The sequence below is a fragment of the Aphelocoma coerulescens genome (assembly GCF_041296385.1).
Source record: "Aphelocoma coerulescens isolate FSJ_1873_10779 chromosome Z unlocalized genomic scaffold, UR_Acoe_1.0 ChrZ, whole genome shotgun sequence".
NCBI classification, from domain to species: Eukaryota; Metazoa; Chordata; class Aves; order Passeriformes; family Corvidae; genus Aphelocoma; species Aphelocoma coerulescens.
In genome coordinates this window covers 35,943,886-35,964,657 of record NW_027184085.1, presented here as the reverse complement: position 1 = coordinate 35,964,657, position 20,772 = coordinate 35,943,886, and the positions used below count along the sequence as shown (strand labels likewise).

At 40.7% G+C, this 20,772-nt stretch overlaps 1 protein-coding gene across 3 annotated transcripts in view; it reads right to left on the bottom strand.

Moving 5' to 3' along the window:
* The window catches only part of LOC138103196 (transducin-like enhancer protein 4), a 98,264-nt gene that overhangs the window by 27,929 nt on the left and 49,563 nt on the right, over positions 1-20,772 (bottom strand). For 2 of the 3 annotated variants that reach the window (XM_069001302.1, XM_069001300.1), the window contains exons 7-8: positions 15,459-15,663; positions 15,043-15,059 (exon numbers count right to left, since the gene is read on the bottom strand). In XM_069001302.1, the coding sequence (XP_068857403.1) occupies positions 15,043-15,059; positions 15,459-15,663 (222 nt within the window). The remainder of the gene's footprint in view (positions 1-15,042; positions 15,060-15,458; positions 15,664-20,772) is intronic. The other variant, XM_069001301.1, reaches the window with a different exon arrangement.

The following is a 20,772-nucleotide window of genomic DNA, read 5'->3' as shown; positions in this document are numbered from 1 at the left end:
CACCACTGATTTAGGGCTTCACCTATCTGCTATGCTTTTACTTCTGCCTTATTCTTTTACTGTTTCCTGTTACTGAATGTTCTTTCCAATATCCACTCTTATTCCTAACTGGCTGGCTTAGAACTCCAGTTGAGTACTATGTGACATCAGACAGTGCAAAAACATGTTGCCCCATGATGCATAATCACTTTGTGACTTGATTGAGTCCAATTCAATCTCAGCCTATGTAGTACACCACTTTTCTCTCTCCTTGCTTCATTCAAAACTACTGTTACTTCAATGCAAATTCATTCCAGAGGCACTTTCCTGCTTCCAGGTCTCAGCTCTCTGAAACTCCAGGTAAAGAACAACTTGAGGGCCTTCTTACAGGGTCTGCAAGCAAAGCAAATTAGCCTAACAAGCTAACTCTGTGTAACTAAGTAAAGGGAAAAGTACTTTTCACATGAAAACACAAACCTATCCAAGCCTGATTAAAAAGTAAGGCAATGCCACAGAACATTCACAAGTTAGTTTTTATGAATTCTCACACAATTTAGGTGATGCAAAACTGGGTTTCCCAAATGCTGTTCAAACACAATTGTAGAATAGATTTGCTTTGATTGGTCTTCAAGTCCCTGCTTTTCAAAAAGTCCTTATTTTACCTTCAATCAAGGTTGAAATTTGCTATCATAATACCCGTAGCCCCCTTTAGAATTGTTATGGGTATTTCCCAAAGAGAAAAGAACTGGGGATTCATCATGCGCAAACAGGTATGTACAGTAACACCACTCCCTGTACGTTTGCTAGAAATAGCTTGGTATTTCTACCCTTTGTTTTGATGTTTGTAGGATTAATAATAAATTCAGGCCTGATCCCACAGTATTTAACACCTGGGCAAAACACTTCTTGCTAGTGTCGACCGGACTGTAGTTTGACACAACAAATGCTGCATGTTACAAGAAATTTTAGCAGTGACAGCATTAAAAGGCAATTTTTTCCTTATCTCTTTTTGCACTTCCCTTCTTTTCTGATCATGATGAGAGCAGGAACAATATGGCAACTATAACAAAGGGGAATAATGAAAGCACTCAGAGATTATTACTCAAAATGGGTTGATAAATGCCACAATTACCTGGCTACTATGGTGTTTGATTTTAGGACAACTTGAAGATCCATGAAGGCAGGTGACAAAAAATACCTGTGTATCACAACTTTGGTACCCCAAAAACCCTGTGGCTACCTCAGATACCATCACGTGCACATGCTACAGCAGAGGCAAGGAATACTTTTGTATGCTTTCAGACAGCAATACTAAACAGTGCCTTTTTCTTTCACTGCAGTGGTGTCTTCACCCTTGTGAACTTTATTTGCCATTTTCCAGCTGACCTGCACAACACCCTGAAGCTGATTGCTACAAGGAAACTACAGTCAAAATAACAAACACAAAGCATCTCTCCTGCCAAGTGGCAAGACCTTCCAGATCTTACACTAACTTTCTCCACAACCAGCCAACATATTTCACAACACATTAGATGCATTAGAAGTCCCAAGAAAACAATGCTTAGGCACAAAACTCAAGTGCTGGAGATAGCTGGAGTAAACTTGCAGCTCTTCTAGGGCCAAAACTGCTTTTACAGCAAAGATATCCTAATGTGATGCTGTTCTTCTGCCTCTATTCTCTGCCATCTCTCAAAACAGACTTGAAAAGAAGGACAGCTAGAAAACTATGAGTCAGACAGAGGTAAAAGGTTAGTCTCTGGGACCCAGAAACCACAAGGATAGGCATTGCAGACATGTATTTTTAAATGCTTTCTTTCTGTCTCCTTTCTCTCTTCCTGAAGGACTAAATGTAAAATGAAATCATCTTAAAGAAGGACAGCCGCTTCCCCCCTGTGCTCAATCATTCCAGTCACACTATGTTGTCCAGTAACCTGCACTGTAATTCCTCATGAATAAAATGCCAACATTATCATCCAGAGCTATGTTGTTGACATGCGTTTGCTATTTCACTAAAAATACCATTAATTTTCTGGCTTCACAACAGCTGAGCTACTCCCAATTTGAATATACAAAAGAGTATTTTGTTTAAACCAAATTAAAAGCGTTCCAGTAAATGACTTCAATTTTGCTGGCTATACTACTTAGTGTATACAGTTCTATTTAAGCCTCTCTTTTCTCATCTCTACCTCTTCTACACCCCTGTCCTTTTCTCTCTGGTTTTTTTTTTCCGCCCTCCCCTTCCCTTTATATACTTAATCCTTTCATTTCAGGAACTGTATTTGCCCAGCAAGACATCCACAGTCAGAGAGAACTTCAAAAATGTAGTGCCAAAGAATTAAGGCAATGGGGAAATTGCCTCTGCTCTGTTTTTATTCACCTGTTTGCCAAAACATATTTAGCAGCAAGGAAAGAAAGCGAAAGGGGAGGGAAAAAACACATAAATGCTGACTACACCTTCCTTTTCCCATCCAGACAAGTGCCGACATTCCCCATTTAAGCTGGAATGAAAACCACCATTTCTGCCAAGCCCTCCTGGCATCTCACCACTTTATTTGTTCCCATTTGTATCTAATGCTTTTGTCAACAGTTCAACAAAAGTCAAAGCAAACAACCCACTACAAACACTGAGGGTAACAGCAACAAGCATGAATCCTTCACAATTATCCAGCCCAGCTGCTCACTGCCTGTCCAGACTGCTTTCATTTACAACAGTGTCAACAAAAGGCTGAAACCCAATAACTAGGTGGGTCAATACTACCACTGTAAAGCCTCCAGAGAAGAAAATGCTGTTCTGCTGCTTAACTGCTTCAGCAAACATGCAGAATAATTCAGTTAGATAGACAAGTGCTTGCCTAATCATTCGTTGTGTGAATTATTCAAGACTTTCCCTTCAAACTACTAAACGATGGCTCTTCAAATATTTCCAAGGAACCAGCAGATGTCCTACAGGAGAAAAGGGAACATTAGGCACATTCTGATGTAAGAGAGGGCAATTGGTAACCTGAGATCTTGAAAAGCATTAATGTTTAGAGGAATAACGCCTTCTTACACCTTGCTTCTGGTATAAAGAGCACACAGCTTTTCACATACAAGTGTTAGGCATGCATCAGTTTACTAGCTGCTTGATCTCTATACAGCATAATCAAGGCTGCTGCCTACAATTTTTCTTCCTTTCTTTCATGTGAATTGTAAAAGAGCTCTCTCCAGAGACTATGTAAAGTGTAGGTAAAAATAAGCACAGTGGTTAGTCAGGTGTATGCAGAGAGGAAATATGCATTTATTCCCATATATCTCTTCCTCCACTGCCCCCCATGTTCATTAGACACAACCCAAATGCTCACTCCCCTTCCTCCAGAGGTTTCACACAGGCTCATGTTTACAGCTTCAAAGAGCAGGGCAAAGTAGTCTTACTGCATAGAACCCAATGCTAAGCATTACATGTTTTACTTCAGTTGCCTCTCTAGTATGGGAAACAGCTCCCTCCAGATGTCTGCTTCCCGGATTTTGTTGGCTTTTGTCACAATCACATCATTACATTATATACTATTTCTAAACTTTTAGCAAACTTTAGGAAAATGGGCAAATTAGGTAACAAATGGTGCTTGTTTTGATTTAATCTCATTATTGGCAAGAACAACCCTGGATATGAACAAATGTTTTTCCTAGGACCAGTTTACATATACATCACAGTGAAGTGTTGGATGGATATGTATCTTGAGCCAGAATACAATATCAAATACACTTATGAATATTTTATTTTTGACATCTACAGTAACAGTTGCACACGCTGAGTAACTAGTATTCCAGAGAGGATTCCTGGCAGTTTTAAGACTTAGAGTAAGCAAAATTCTGTCTGTATGTCAAATTAAAGAACATATTTTTGTTTTTATAATTAGAATCTGCAACATATTTTGTTTGCAAAACATGCGGCTTTGCAGTGATTGCACTGTAGCAATCTCTGGTGTTGTGTGTTGTCAACATGAGAGACTTCTTCTATCAAATAAAGTTTTCTTCTTCTTTCTGTCCAAAACAATCATTAAACACTTGTCTACTAAATAGCAGCAGCTCCGTCACGCTGTGATTGCCACAGCTGTTAGTAACCACTACAGCCCTGTACTATTTGGTGGGAAACTTCTGTTACATTTACTATTATAAATCAGGTTATTGCTATTTGCAACACTAAGTTTGTTTACTAGTATTAGCAGGACTGTTACAGTTATCTGCAAGATTTGTAAAATTGTTTAAGGTCCAGGGAGAGCAAAGACACAAGAGAGGTACTGCAGCACAGAAAAGACTTGGTGTCAAAAGAGTTGCAGCTTGCACAGATTACCTGGGAAAAACCTCTGATGCTAGATACACTAGAAACAGTCTGATGCTAGATACTCTAGAAAGAACAGGGAAGAGAGATAACATCACAATTTTTGATGGCGTCTTCTCTTCCTCATCCAGAAGAACAGGAAGAAGAGTGGAAAAATGGCACCCCCAGCCTTTGCCACAGCTGAAGATAACGTTGTTACCAGAAAATCTTCACAAAGCACACCAGAGTCCTACAGGTCTGGTAAATAACTTTATTGCTTTCAAACACCTGCAGGGTGATACAAAGCTTTTAGGCTACCTAGATGGTGAGCACACAGTGCTTTTTCTAAGGCACCAAACTGATCCTGGACAGGTGCCGTTATGCTTAAGGTAGGGTGCCTTTGCTACTCTTGTGTCAATTATGGATGCTGACAAGGCACTCAAAAAATACTGTACTCCAAGGGAATGGCAGGAAAAGGTTTCTCTAACCTCACAAGGTTTAGTTTAATTGATTTTAAAGGGATTATTTAAAAATTATTCAGACACTGAATTTTTCTCATAAATTGCAGTATGGGACAGCAAGGCTCATTACAAAATAGTATTTGCAGGTCATGACAGGAAACCTTTCTCAAAGCAGGTAAAGAAAAGCAAAACATTAATTTCTTCAAGGGCCAAAATAAATTGCAGTTTGGTATTTTTAAAAGAAATGCAGAGGTGGGACAGAAGTATAGCATCAACAGATATGGCTTCAACAAACATATCAAGGAGAAAGGAGAAATATAAACACACAGGTACAATTACTACAAGCCAGATACAATGATTTCCTAATGCCTGGTGATGTAAGATCACAAGGCAAAGCTTTATGTTATTTAGGTCAGCACTGGCTTTTCAACTCAATGCAACTAGTGATTTCTATAAAGTCTGTCCACTTTGTTAATGTGAAAAAAAGAGCAACAGACTCAGAAATATGTTGCTGTAGCTGAAGAGTTTTATGCTGTGTGTGGTGTGTGCCAACCACAAATCACACACCACTGGGGACAACCCTTCTGGGGGTCACTGTAATTGGGAGACACCTCTCTTGGCCTTTTTTCCACACTCCTGCGCTGCAGAACATGCCTGTCTGACAAAGCAGGATTCTGCCAGCAAAATCAGTGTTATTATTTATTTTGATCTGTAAAGATTAATATAGCAAAGAAAATACTGTATGCCCTCTTTCAAACAATACAGTGGCTTGAAATATGCCAGCCTCTCTGTCTGGAGAATGTATGATAGACAGCTCAACCAGTTAGTGAGAAAATGAACAGACCTTGTTGAATCTTTTCCTTCTCTCATCCCTCCACCCCACTTGCTCATAAGTATGCACTAAGAACACTCCCACAGCTGCATTCACTGCCTCTTGAGTGGCAGAAACAGGGGTGCAGCTGCACCTGCTAATATTCGTATGCAAACAAGTAGCACTGCTACACCTCACTTAAAAGCTCCTTGGTACTCTTTGATAACTTTGCAGATCAAAAAGAAGTGATACAGAGCAATCTGCTGTCCTTTTAATGCAATTAGCAGATTAAAGTGGCATTTCACTTCCAATACTTCATTAAAACACTGATTGCATCCAGCAACTGCTGGTGATACAACATTCACAGTGTTCCCCCTACAGTCCTCCCTGAGACTTGGGAGAGTTGGGGCAAGCCCTGAGATGGCAGCCAGTGGTCAGAGCCAGCAGCCAGCACAACTTCAAGAGCCAGACACGAAATCTGCACCATGGTGCACTGCAGCAGGGATGAGGGTGGCAGAAGGCAAGGGGAGAGAACACCTGGCACCTGCCAGGGCACTGACAGGAAGTCAATAAGCCCCATGCTAGTGCTCTCTGTAATTCCTTCAGGAGGCAGTGGAAAATACCATCCCCAGGATTTGCAGGTCTTAAGCATAGTTGTGGCTGGGCCTCCTGCTGGGTCAGCTGTCACATTTCTGATTTTTGCTACATGTCTCCATTTTAAAATTGTGCGAGACCTCCTCAAGTTCTGTTTCTACTAGTTTTGTGAGAGTGAAGCACGCAAGTGGTGAAGTCCTGTAAAAATGCTGTGTGGACACAAGAGCTTATTTCAGTTTTCCTCTTAGATTATTTTTTCACGGAAGACCGACAAGCCAAACAATACCTCATCTTAGGAGAATATTTTTTGAATTTCTTCCCCCCATGCATCCAAAAGCAAGCTAACAGCATCCCAGAAGAAGTGAAATCAAGCTGAATCCTTCAATCCCTTCATTGTGGGAAGTGCTGCTGGGGAAGGACCTGGCTTCACCCCCTCTACCAGGAGCTTGGGGCATCCCTGGGGTCCCCTCCAGCTCTGGCCCTGCTGCTACCAGCCAGCGCAGCCCCACCGGTGCCAAGGAAAGAACAAACTAAAAAAGATTAATTCACAGATGTTCATGCATTTCACACACAGGGTGCCCTGTGGTCCGTTGCCAGGGCAACGGGAGACCACCAGCGTGCGCTTTATTGGCTTTATGAAGTGCGTCTCGGGGGCTATAGTCCGAGAAATGCTGCATGATAATCTTCAGGCTTTTCAGAAGCCTTGTTTTGTGTTTATCCACATTTAACCCTCTGAGTGTTATTACGAGCATCACTATGTCTGGCATGCCAAGGAAAGTAGAGACAGGATGCAGGGAGACACACACATGGTCTCCGCTTCCAGCCTAGAAACCCTGGAAGGCACATCCTCAGCACCTGCTCCCACCTGCCCTGCACTAAAGTTTTCACCCACCGCCTGCAGGTAAGCTGGCAAGTAAGCTGTTGTAGCACAGACCTCAGTACAACCATGTCTGGGGACAAAACTGACACCAAAAAGTGCAAATAAAATGAAAGTTTCACACTAGACTAACAGACAAGTGGCAGCAAGCATGTTTTCTCAGTAACTTCTAAAGAAGATTAAAAAGAATCAAAAGCGTCCCACCAACTTTCTAGACACAGTATGCAAAAAACCACATTTTTATTTGGAACCCAATATGTGACACCAACAAACCATCCATGCCAAAACCTTTCCCAAAATTTATAAATTCACATAAAGAACCTCTCCATCTCTCCTCACTTCACGCTGGTGTCAGGTGTCTCCTCTGGCTGTCCTGTTACTAGCCAAGGCAGGGTTGCAGATGGGGTGGCAGGAGGGAACAGGGGTTAAAATCACAAATGACACAACACCCCAAGCAGCAGCAGCCGCCACTGACATCAAGTGCTAATCCAGCAGGAGCAGAGAGGGAGAAAGCGAGGGTGGCAGAAGGGATCAGTTAAAGAAACGGCTTGCATTCAGACTTGCAGGGGGAAAGAGCATGCAGAGACAATAATTTCCTGGGAAAAGCTAAAGCCTTACGAGAATTTACTCTGCCTCCTTTATTCAGACAACCAACCCTTTTGTGGCAGGGGCTTCCTGACTGACAGGAACCCAAGGCTCTTTAACAGGATTTCCATATTATTTCCAACACCTGCCTATAAGTTATTTGTTTACATTGAAGAAGGCGAGATTCTCAAATCAGACATCTGCTTCTGGTTCAGGCATATTTTAGGAAACCATCTAGAAAGAAGCTTTGTTGCTATGGAGACATTTTTATTTTCTTCCCTTAGTTGGATGAAAAACATTAGCATTTCCAATTTTTTGTTCTTCAAAAGGCCAAATGTCGCTTAAGAAAAGACAGAACTTTTCAAATTGCTATGCAGAATAGGCTAATCGAGCTTTAGATATTTAATTATTATTCAACTCAATTAGAGCTGCACCAAAGAGAGGCAGGAAACAGTGCAACTTTCCTGCAAACTTCCCTCAATGGCCAATTCCTGCTGCTGGTCTAATTGCTTCTTCCCTCAAAGCACAGCAAAAACTTTGTAATTCATGTTGCACTCAACAATCTTGCATAACAACTTGCGAATCAGTCAGACTACTCATTTCCCTCAACTTCTTCTAAAATCAACCTAATCATCTCGGACTAGGAATGTGCTTCTTTCCCAGTGCCAGAAAAGAGATAAGAAGAGCAATACAAATATTAATATACTACTAGCATTCACCCCTATGACAGAAACTTCCAGCACAAGTCATACATGTCGCTAAATCCAGAAAGTACACTCATTCCCTCCCTTTAGCAGATAATTTGCATGCCCAAGGAATCCACTGTTTCATTTAAAAATAAGGGATGTTTGAAGTTACTTTGGACCTAAGGGTTTTTAAAAAAAAAAAAAAAAAAAAAGAAGAAAATGAGAAAAAAAATCACGGTGCCAACAGACAACAGAAATCTGGAAGACAAAAACCTAGTCTGTGTCCCGCTTTGACAAAAATTGAGATGTGCTGTTTATTTTCCCTCCGTGACACTGACAAACATCTATGTAACTTGACCTGTGAATGTGTTCCTCATTCCAACTCATCCACCACAAGTAAACTAGTGTAAGTCATGAATTCCAGCATCCAAAGTATGATTTTAATTGCATGTTTACAACAAGGAGAACTTCAAGAGATGGAATAAACAAATTAATTTCCTCCCTTTACTTCTTTTCCCCCAGCTATTATATTGTCAAAGCCTTTGCGCTGGAGACCTTTCCACCCACCTCCTCATCCCAGCAAACTTCCTCTTCCTACTCTATGATGTGAAATCATAACCCTGTGTTATCAACATCACAGTCTGTTGCCATGGAAATAATTAGACATGACTGCTCAGGTTAGAAATTACAGCCCATGTATGTATTTGCCTTCTGGGTGAAGAGAGCATCTGGAGAGAGAATATTTGAGTTACCCTGTATCACCAAGTGGTAATATAAAAGTTTGACAGTGGGATGCACTACAGGAATTTGCCCAAACGTGTGCACACCACTGAGTAAGAGTCACCCTGTGGTAACGTGCAGGAAGATGTAAGACGAGAGGACAGTGTGCCATTAATAGACAGAAGTAGGTACAAGGCTATTGGGTAAAAGAGGTGAAGCCATCAAAACTAGAAGAAGCAGCTAATTCTTTGATACCAGAGTATATACTGTTACTTTCATATGAATATGAATACTCTATGCTAAATTAAACTTCCCGGATGACCTCATGAAAAAAGACTAAAGACGTGACACTGCATGAATGAAAGAAATTTAAAATTCAGTTGGGGTGGGGGGGAGAAAAGAAGAAGAAAACGCAGCAGGGAGATATATACCTGAGGTTCAATTTCATGTTCCAGAAGTCTGTTAAAAACCACAGGGCTTGAATGACATACTACAAGTTTAGCCATGAAAAGGTTATTAAGAAAAAAAAGCAGTGCCAAAAAATCAGCTCCATAAGATAGACTGAGACAACAAACAGGACCCTGCTAATTAATATTTGTTCTGCTTCAGCAGACAGTTACTGGACGAGACTGCAACAAACAAGCATGTCTCACCCAATCACATCATTAATCCACTCACGTTCACCACCTGAGGACCAGCTATGCCCCACAGATATTTATTCATCTGTTCCACAAACAAACAATTACAACACATTTTCTGGAATTAGGGCACCTGTTACATTCAGCACAGCTTACACGCCCAGAGGCAGATATCAATTAATACTGAAAAAATTACTGTATCAGAAGCCAACAGAAGTTATTCATTATTATTTGGTAATGCTACCCCCAAAACACCCACGAAGATCAAAAACACAACTCTTTGCAGAGCAGTGTAGTTCAAATACGCTCTGTTTAAAACTACCACTTCATCATAACAGAAAGCAAAATACATGCAATGCTTCATTCCTGAATGGCAAAAGGTACTAACAGAATGACATGAGTCTGAAATGTCTGGATTCTAACAAGCCTGTGAAGTGCTTTTTAGCTGAATGGTGATTAATTGGCCAAATAACAAAATGATCAGGAAATAAATTCTGCATGTTTCTTTAAGTTTGTAACAGGTAACTAAATTTTTTGGGCTTGTTTAATACACACTGAATGCAGAGACATTTGGCAAGACACTCGTGACACTAGAGGAAGTCACATTTAAAAGAAACCTGATGAGCAGAAAAAAGTCCACAGAATACATCACAGCAATTTATGTGGTGTTCCTCTACCAGCAGAAGAACAAAGCAACATAATTACTTTTGGTAATATCCAGAAGTCTTACATTGTATGTTGGGCATTTTTATTTTAAACTATCTTGTACTTTGCAGAAGTATATTCACACAACTCCTCCAAGCATTAGGTTACTCACAGATTCAGGAGTAAGCAGCTTACTCTTACTTACAACTAAATGAAAAGAGGCCTAAACACTTAATAGTGGCTAACAGCTTGAGAAGCACTGGAGCACCTGCTACCACAAATGTAAATGGAATGTGGGAATTGCATCCATTCACTTTCCCTGTATCGCCCACGTGTAATTATTAGCTTTCACACAGGTTAAGGCAAAAGTAATTTTATTTCTAAATTCAACTCAATTTGCCCTGACAGACTTCTCCCAATTCAACAGCATGTTGGCCAGAAATCCACACCAAAGCTGCATTTGATGCATTATTTCAGATCTTTTCTTCTAAAACTCTTTTTTCCCCCCAGAAGAATCTCAAACCAGCTGTTTTATTCCTGTCACAAGACTGCGATTTTCAATTACTGGCACTTGTTGCTGCTGAAAGAGTAGCCCCCAAGACCAAAATGAAAAAAGTTTTCATCATCTTGGCAAGTCTTACTACTACAGGTATAGTCTGCCCCAAATAATTTAAAAATCAGATGAAAAAAAAACCTTAACAACCAAAAAACAACACAAGCAAACAAACAAACAATCCCCAAAAGAAAGGCAATGCACAACAGGCATATAAAGAACAAGAGATCTGTATTAGAAGTGATAAAAAGTTAATGTTCGATCCTGTGCATGAATTCACATGTTTCAGAAGACTCTCAGATTCTTAAACAGTCTGCTCAGGGACATCCACGCTACCTCTGGCAGGCCCACAACCCAGCCAGCATCTGGAAGATCCTTCATTCCATTTGCTGCACTTAGAGTCATGGGAAGAGAATGCTAGCAACTAGACTACTTTCTGTCAGGTGGAGCTTTTGTACACAAGATGTTTCCATACCTTCTTCAAAGGGAATGTGTTAGAGAAGGAACTTTGTTAGGCACCAGAGAAGCTTTTGCCACATTTGTCCCAGAGATGATACCAAGGCTGGGAAGAAGGACATGCCTCCTGCATCGAGAGATTTCACAGGAGGTGGAAAAGAAACTTGTGCAGTGCAATTAACAAGGAAGAATCCACTTAAAACAATAATCCCTTTTTATTTCTTATCTTTTTTATAAAAAGAAGTTTTACGGCTTTGAAAAGGAGACACACCAAGTCCTCTGCAGAAAGCTGTTCAGCTAACTGCAGAGCTGTTTGTCTTTCTGTCAAAACACATTAATTTCCCTCAGAGCCCTTAAGCCAGGGCTGCACTTTGAGCACAGCCCTGGCGCATGCCACCCTTCCCTTCCCTTTGTCTGCTCAACAGCCTTGCCACAGCACAAAGAGCACTCCCATGACCCAGTTTACTGCATTTAGAATTTTCCCACACTTCAAACTTTGCAAATAATTTGGAGGACTGAATCCAAGAAGAAATCAAAGAGCTCCCAAAGGTGCCCTTCTCCACAGAGCTTGCTGTGCCAATGCTGATCTATTATTTAGGAACAGCTCCTGGACAATCTCACATTACCTGAAGGTGTATACTCAGTTTCAGCAGTGAACTACTCACTCCAGGGAGGTGCTGAGGAGGACATGAGCCCAGTCTCACTTATGAGGCATAACACGTCACATCTGAAAGAGTGATGCAAACTGCCTTTTCCCTAGCCTGAACTAAGAGGACAGTCAGGACCAGCACAGCTAGAGACAGGAAGTTTCAGTAAGAAAACTGCCCAGCAAATCCAAAGCTGGAAGTAGTGGCAAGAAACGGGTCATTTCAGCCAAATTCATTTCTTTGTAGAAATGGGTAGTATACCTTCGTTATCTGAATTGCACACTAAAGCGTAAATTTACACTTCATGAGCTATTTTAAAATCCACCCTGCTTAATAATCTATACCAGCAAGAAAACACTTTAAAGTGTCTCTCACAATTAAACCCAGCCACAACCTTATATAAATCAAAATTTTGCTACCATATCAAAACGTTACACTGGGGCTGTATAACATTGCCCATATCCTCATTACATGCTACACTAATTACTACCAGCAGATTCAGAATTTTCTGCACATTAGAGGCTTTTAGAGGAGCTATAAAAAATTTCAGGCATCATTAATTTAAATTTGAATTGAAATTTCCTTTTGACAGATGGCCAAAAATTACTTACTATTTAGAGTACCAGAGCCTGCCTGTTTGCACATTGGAAGAGGAAAGGGAAAAATTAAAAGGAAGAAGGAAATTTATGTCACGTTCATTACCTGTTAAATGTTAAGGAGCGTTATCCTGCATGAATAAATTATTTCATACAAGCACACAGACTCCAGCTGGTTCTGGCTGACAAAAACTGTCTCAAGTCACACAGCAGACAATCATAAAAAGCCTCTCTTAACCGGGAACCACTTAAGGGAGGAGGGATCGATTGAACAAGCGACTAACTGCTACTCTGGGCATCACTGAAAACATTTAAGGAAATTAGCAAACTCTTTCACCTTGCGAAGCTGGCAGTAAGCCCCATAATGCTGACACACAAGCCAATTCACAACCTGAGCACCGTGCAAGACAAACATCTACTTCTCATTTCAAAGTAAACTGCACGAAGTAGACACCCATCCTTCCTTCTGGAAGCTGTATGAGTAACAGCACTTTTGAATCAATCCTAGAAAACATCAACCTTTTCAATACAAACGCTCCCCCTAACACCCATGCCAGCATAAACACCCCAACATCTCACAAATGTTACAGAAACATGAGTAGCATGTATTGTTTAGAAACAGTCAATGGCACGTATTAGCAGTTCTCAGTCATCTTCTTGAATGAAATCATCATGGTTCCAACTGTATAGGTAGGCAAACTCAATCAAGAAACCAGGTGGGTTTGTACTCTCACATTTAGGTATCTGCTCTGCTTGTATTTGTCAGTTTGAGTGCAGGAAAAAGGAAAATGGACTGAACTTATCTGTTCACAGTGAAGAGTGGGTGTTCTACGGAAATCATCGTGAATGTGTTCTCCAGCCTCATTGCTTAAAGCAGTAATAGCAGTTTCCAGCCCTCATGACAAAGAGGCTGAGTGGAAAGTTTAGGTTGGATGTCAGGAAAAAGTTTTTTACTGAAAGAGTGATAAAAGTTCTGGAAACGTCTGCCTGGGGGGGTGGAGGAGTCACCATCCCTGGATGTGTTTAAATAAAGACTGGATGTGGCACTCAGTGCCATGGTTTAGTTGAGGTGGTGTTAGGCACGGGTTGGACTTGGTGATCTTGAAGGTCTCTTCCAATCTGGTGATTCTGTGATTCTGTGAAATCCAACATGCTGTTGTCTTATGTCAGCAGATACACAGCTTCAGTGCCTTTGCTGGTCACTGTGAAAACTGACAGCGCCTGTCAGCTCCTGGTTGTTATGCAGAGCCATGTGAGTAACAGCAAAACTGACAACTACCGGCTCAGTTGCACTTGGCTGGGACATGTCAGGGTTGCCAGTGGCAGAATGGACGTGTGGGACAGGCTGTGGGACACATCCCCACCTGTAGTTGCCAAAGAAGCAAGTGCATGGTCCCTAGTGTCAGCCCTGGCTGAACAGGTCTCTGGTGTGGACAAAGCCTGTGCCCAGAACCATGCTCGTCCCAACACGGTCAAAGGCACACTGGTAGTATCTACCTGACAAGATCCTGCTAATCTTGTCTAATGCACGTGCTGTGAACATCTCTTCCACCACTTCCCCAACCCCAAGGATATATTGTATCTTCCTAAAAAAAAAGCACCACTAGAAACTTGACAAACTGTTTCTAAGTGCTCAATAAGGCTGGTGCAGGTCTTGCCATTTCTAAGGGAAGGGTATCTTTCATTTCACACTCAGCACCACCTAGTAAGGCTTGATCTTGTGTTTCTGAAAACTGCAAACTAGGAGAGCAGACCCATCAAGAAAGAGAAAAGGGCTAAGACACATCTCCCCACCTGCAGCATTAAAACTCCAGGAGTCCCTGAGACACTCTGGTGGCCATCCGTATAGAAAAGCATCACATAGCACTGAATCATATCTATTACTAAATGCTCAAAATTATCCAAGTTACAAGGTGTGTTATTACATCTACTTATGAACACTACCTTATCCGGGATACAGGTATGCTGCTGAGTCACTCAGAACCTGAAAATTAATTTTTGGAAAAGGAAGGCAGAATCCCCAGTGCAACATTCGTCAGGGTAGAGGGAAGTGCAGCTCACTCCTCTCAACTACAGGACAGCACGCAGCACCCCACCTCTCCCCTGTGAGCAACAGAGCTCTCCTAACTCAACTGCATTAAATATCAGAATTACAATTTACAGCCTGCAAATGACTTAAGACTACTGGCTTACTCCTTCTGTCTTAAAAGCTTGTACCCAGACCTTGGGCAGACCTTTCTTTCTATCCAAGAACAGCCTCAGTGCTGTTCCAGCAAACTCACTGGTTGGCATGTTGCTTGCAATCCCAGCTGCCCCACTACCAGCCACTGCCTAAATGTGATACACAGGTTGTGCAGGGTGCTGCCAATCAACACAAGCATCATAACCCAGTTCCACTTTGTGACTTTTTCCACCACTCTGTGCCACACTTCAGAAAAATGCAGCATTCAGGCAGCTCTGTCGAGCTATCCTTTACACCTACAAAATGGAATCCTACCTTGATGGAGTCTCTGTCTGCATGCAGAGCAGCCCCCGTGTGTAAGGAGGGGGAGAGATGGTGGCAGGGGATGGGCATGGGGGAAAGAGAGAAAGAGAAAAGTACTAGTTAGTTTACATAAAATTATACATTTATCATACTCCGAAGAAAGGATCTTGATGTCTGTTAAATAATAAATTGCACAGATGTTAAGTTTTCTGTACAGTTAATTATTAATGCTGTACAGCCAGATTTATAAAACTGGATTTCTAGCATTTGAACACAATTTCTGGTTACTGCTAGATACTAAACACTAAAGTAATCAGCTAGGAACTCTTCTGAAAATTCCTCTTCCCCCTCCCCTTCACTTGTTTTAAACAGGAGAATTTGAAAAAAAGAAGGGAAACGAAGCCTCACACTCATCTGGCAGCACCTACCTCTTTGGTGATCATTATCATGGTGCTTCTTCTCATCTTTAATTGGGAGGTGGGACTGTCCCCCCAGTGCACTGGACAGTGCCAGGAGGCCAGCACTGCTGCCAATGGGGGGGATGGCTGGAGGCTGCAAGCCCGAGGGGTGCGGAGTGAGCGGCACGGGAAGACCATGTCCATGTGACAAGTGCTGGGCCTGGAGTTGTTGCTGCTGTGAAAAACAAAACACAGATATTGAATTTGTTCAGGGAGCTGGGGATTGACTGATCACCTACATCAACCGTGACTGATCAATCAATGCATCTGATCAATCCAAGATATTAATGCTCACAAACATCCTTAAAAATGTCCATATGTTTGGACAAAACATATTCAGACTGATATGGAAAAACCTCAGGCTGAACTGGAAAACAACAACAACAATTAAAAAAATTTTAAAAAAGCAAGTGAATGTAACCGTTTTGGTGAATTTTTTATTTTTTGACAGAGGTATTACACTTTTTCTAGTGGAAACACACCATGTGCACATCTAATCAAAACATATGTAACTGTAAAAGCAGTTATATAATGAAAAAAAAAGCTGAAAATTGAGAAAATTAGTGTTAAACAGTTCTCCCAGCGCTACTGCACAGCATGCAGTGAAAGTTAATTTGAAAGAGAAAACCTGAATTAACAATCCAGAAAAGGAAACTGGTTGCAGCCACCGTTTTAAGCCCTTTAAGTGTCCTCAGCGGTACTTGAGCAAATTACTAAAGAAAATCTAATGTAGCAAGGCTTGGGTCTTCCTGTAGGCTTGCTCAATAATGCTGAAATAATTGGGCACTCTGTGCACGTTTAGTGATGCTCGAATGAAAAGCTAGAGGCCTGCCCTTGTACTCTTCTCTAGCTGCTGACTCTGTGTTGTGACAGGTTTATTTGAGTGGGACTGTGATGCATGCACCAGTAACTGCACTGACAAAGAGTTTAAAGTCATTTTTACCAGTACACTGGCAACACATAGAGAAAGCCCTTGAGAGGTTCGAATTGGAGTGCTTGACCTCAACCAGCGCTGCATCAAGCTCTGTGCTATTCTAACCACTGTGGGGTAGATAGACTGTTGCTATTCGTTGGGAAGGCAGGGGAAAAAAACCCTGACAAATCAACAACAAAAACCAAACAGGTGAAAAAGTTTAGTTAAATATATCCCAAGAGAGATCTGTTCAGGTCTAAGGCTTACACCTTAACCATCCGACTAATTTCTGTTCACAGAATAACCAGATTACCTCTGAAATTTTCTTTTCATTTTCAAGCAGCTACTATTGCTCAGGATAAATCAAATCCCAAGTCCTCTAGGATTGTTCTCTCCCACCTGCCCGTCTGTATACAGAACTTTAGAAGAAATAAAAACTTAACTTGCTTTACATAAAACCATTCCACTTTAAACTTCTAAGACTTGAGACCGACCTTACATGAAGGTGAGCTGAAAGTAAAAGGCTGCAAGTCACAGCACACTAGATAACCCTTGCAAGCACACTGCACACAGACCTCCCTTGACACCCCACCCTGAAAGTAGAGATCCTTCCCCTCCTCTTGGAAATAAACCCCATGCAGTGGGGTCAGAGGGGCAGTGGCATACACAAGTCATCTAATCCAGATCAGTGCCAGGGAAAGGAGGGGAATGATCTAAAAGAAAGGTATGGGGAAGTAAAAATACAGAAGAAGCTGGGGGGCAGACACCAAACCCAAAACTGAACAAACAAAAACCCAGAAAGAATATTCTTCCAAGTGGAAGAAGGAAAGGCTCAATCTTTTTCCTGCTTGTGATCCCATGTCATTCCAACGGGTATTCCTTCTTGTAAAATGTATCAAACCCTTTTTGCTTGCTTGATGCTCTTATGGCAGTATGCTTCATTCTTCAGAATATTAAATTAACTACAATGAAACAAACCAAGAGAAAATAGTGTATTGCTTAGCTTCAGGGTTTGAACGGGGCTGCCTTACAACAATCTGGCATGCTTGATCTGGGGAGGGAGGAGAAGAATGAGCAAAAGAAAACCAATAAACAACATAAAGTGTGTTCTGCTATATCATTTTGAACGAGGAATCTCCCATTCCTATTTGAGAATGTGCTATAAACCACTGCAAGAAGATCTCTGTGTCTGAATCTGCCAGTGGCTTAAAGCACAGACTTTGAGAATAGCCTGAGAATATCAACAGTGAGCTTTCCCCTTGTTAACTATTACACTGTCAGCTGAAGAGGGACAATCACTGCACACTACTGTACAATCCATACAGACCTGCCTACTGACCTACCCAATTTGCATTATACGACCTCCTCTATTGATATAGGATGGCTTCCAAAGAGCTGGAAGAAAACCACACTGTGAATGTAATCCCCTTTTTTTACTGCTCTTTGTTGGGAATCTCTCTACATAGCTCAGCAAGACAACAGCACAGACTGAAGTTTGGATGTACTGAATATCATTAATGACTCCAAGACATAATATGGTGTTTAAAAGTAGTAGCCTAGCAGCTTGAGATCACCCAGAACAGCTGGGCTGCCCAAGTCCCTCTCGGCCAAGAATCGATGTGTTTTCACTGAATCACAGAGAGCTCTGAAAATAACTGCAGAGAGTGAGGAATAAAAAAAACAAACCCAGAGCCTTCCTGCCACAGAAAACTTTTCTGAAGAGACCAAGCTCTTCCATTAAAAGGAACGGGAACCTGAAATCTTAGAAGAACATGGCCTCAGAAGTGACAAAGTGTCATTCACTGATAGAGCAGAAATTTGGTACAATTTAGACACATTGTAACAGCAGAAAGAAAATTATTTGGTATGAAAACTAGACTGTTAAACCAGACTGTTAAAGTCTAAGCTAACACCCAAAATTCCAGCACAGACCCATATACCTGTGCCACACAAGGATGATACTGTTGCAGGCTGTTAGATGGGTGGAAGTAAAATTTCAACAACAGGAGGAACATTGTGGACTAGGACTGCATTGGTATGGGAAAGACTATGACCTCCTCCAATACAAGGAGCAATGCTGAACACCAAAAATGAGGCACTGGGCCAAAACCAGAAAGGAAGCAAATTCAAGTGAAACAATGAGCAGGATTTTGCTCTCAAAACATAGAAGAGGAAAAGGAAATAAAAGTATATAATAATGTAATTAGTGCTGTTTGCTAATAGGCTTAGTCAAGAAGATAAAGTGACATCTCTGACTGCCATTTCCAAACTTTTTAAAAAACAATTAATGTATTCTAAAACCCACACATGGACAGCTTGACTTTATTTTTCCATTGCTTATGGGTGTCATTGGTGAGCATCAGGCGGCCTACATGCAGCTATTTGTTTAAATGGAAATTTATATAAAAATGGGCAATTCCTTAGCCCACTAGGCATCAGATTAGTGCTACAAAAGTGGTAAAAAAAGGTGATCTCCTCTAGTCATCAAAATGCCAAAGATATGGAGGAGTAAGATAACTGATATTCGCGACACAAAGAAATATTCCACTACGGAAGAAAGTTCACAGTTGTTTCTGCCTGTAGCATGAATTTAGATCATAAAATCTGACACAATTTAAAAACTTGCAAGGAAAGCCTGAAAATGAGCCAACTGAGCAACCACATAATTTTTTTTAAGTTGCTGTAATGCCTTCTCTTCCCTTCTTCATCTTCTCTTTAATTTGTTATCTTTGGTCATGTTATTTATTAACTCTTAGCATGCGGCTAACTTTAGACAATCCCATCACAGTTGACTACAGTATGCATAAAGTCAAGCATACATCTTCAGCATTAATGCATAATAGGTGAAAACTTGGAAAGGAAGACTTTATGATGCTGTAAATTTTCCAGAATTATTTGAAAATAAAAACAGCAACAGTTAGCTACCAAGAAATACACCCTACGGAGTTACAAAATAGATTGCAATGTTTTTAAGGAGCATTCAACACATACTAAATATAAGAGCACAGGGTAAACACAGCAATCAGAAAGAAGCCAAAAAAGAAGACTGCATTCTTTTTAGTAATAAGTTTAGGAAGATGATAATTTAAATCAGCTGAGTAGTAAAAACTGAAGTAAAGCTTTCAAAACACATTAACACATGTCAAATAAAGATAACATCTGGCTTCTACTAATGGTGTTTTCCTTTCTGTATATTCTTCTAGGCCGTCTAGAGTAAGGAATAAAGTAACTCCAAAGTCACATCTACACAAATAGGTAAAAAGGATTTGCTGAAGGTTTTTATCTGAGTAACACTAATTTTTAGAACCACCATTCTAAATATTGATGCTTAGCTTAATTCTTTTCCCAACACATCTTAAGAGATCAACTTTAAAGTAAAATGTGGTAACAAACCCACTAACAAATTAGCTTCAAATGCTCTCTTGTTATAGTCAGCACATTCAAAGCCTATTTTCCTGGAAGAGATTCAAGTTTTTACTGGATACTTTCCAAGCAGCTCTGTGTTGCAGTAATCTACCACTTTCCCTCTTACAGACCCTCAAAAGTCACAGCTATTACTCAAACAACCCGAACATACTACTCTAATCTGAAGACATTTCTAATGTTAACAACTAATGTCTCAAAAAGGTATTTTCTCTTTTGTATTTATATACATGTTCACTACTCGTACCTGCACTACTGCTAGGACCTCAAAAAATCTGAATAAAATAGCTTCATTGTTTGTTTGAAATGAGTTAGGTGCTGTGGTTGATTGCTCAGAGTGAATCATTTAGTAAGACAGCATACAGACAAAACAGAACCCAAGATGAAGAGGAAAGAAAGACATAAAAACAATGGCTCCAGAGTACACAATATCAATGTCAATGGTTTGGAAACCAGCAAAGGCGATCCTCTGGCACACACAGTTATGAGTGTACTTAAGATGATATGAATTTTTATCTATCATGCCTGTTCGCACCCTTGATGTCGTCTGCACTATTTGTACTTCCTTTGTACTGTTCTCTCTCTGGTGGCAGACATTTAAAAAAAAAGTTTTTCTGATGTTATGATACAAGACAGCAAAACACCATACAAAGAGAGTCATAAATCAGTTCCTCCAGTGGAATGGTTCTGGAGCTATATGGGTATATACCATATAATTGGTTTGCATAAAGAAACAGTCCTACTGCTGTACAGTAGAATAAACTACTACCCTTACTCTTTTAAGGGAGAGTGATCAGTTTGAAAATTATTACAGTGCCAAGAGTAAAAGGAAATATCCTGGTGGGAGTCTTCTTTAGACCACCAAGATGAAGGGGCAGTTGAAACAGTCTATAAACAGTTGGCAGAATTCTCACAATCACAAGCTCTTCCTCTCTTAAGGGATTTCAA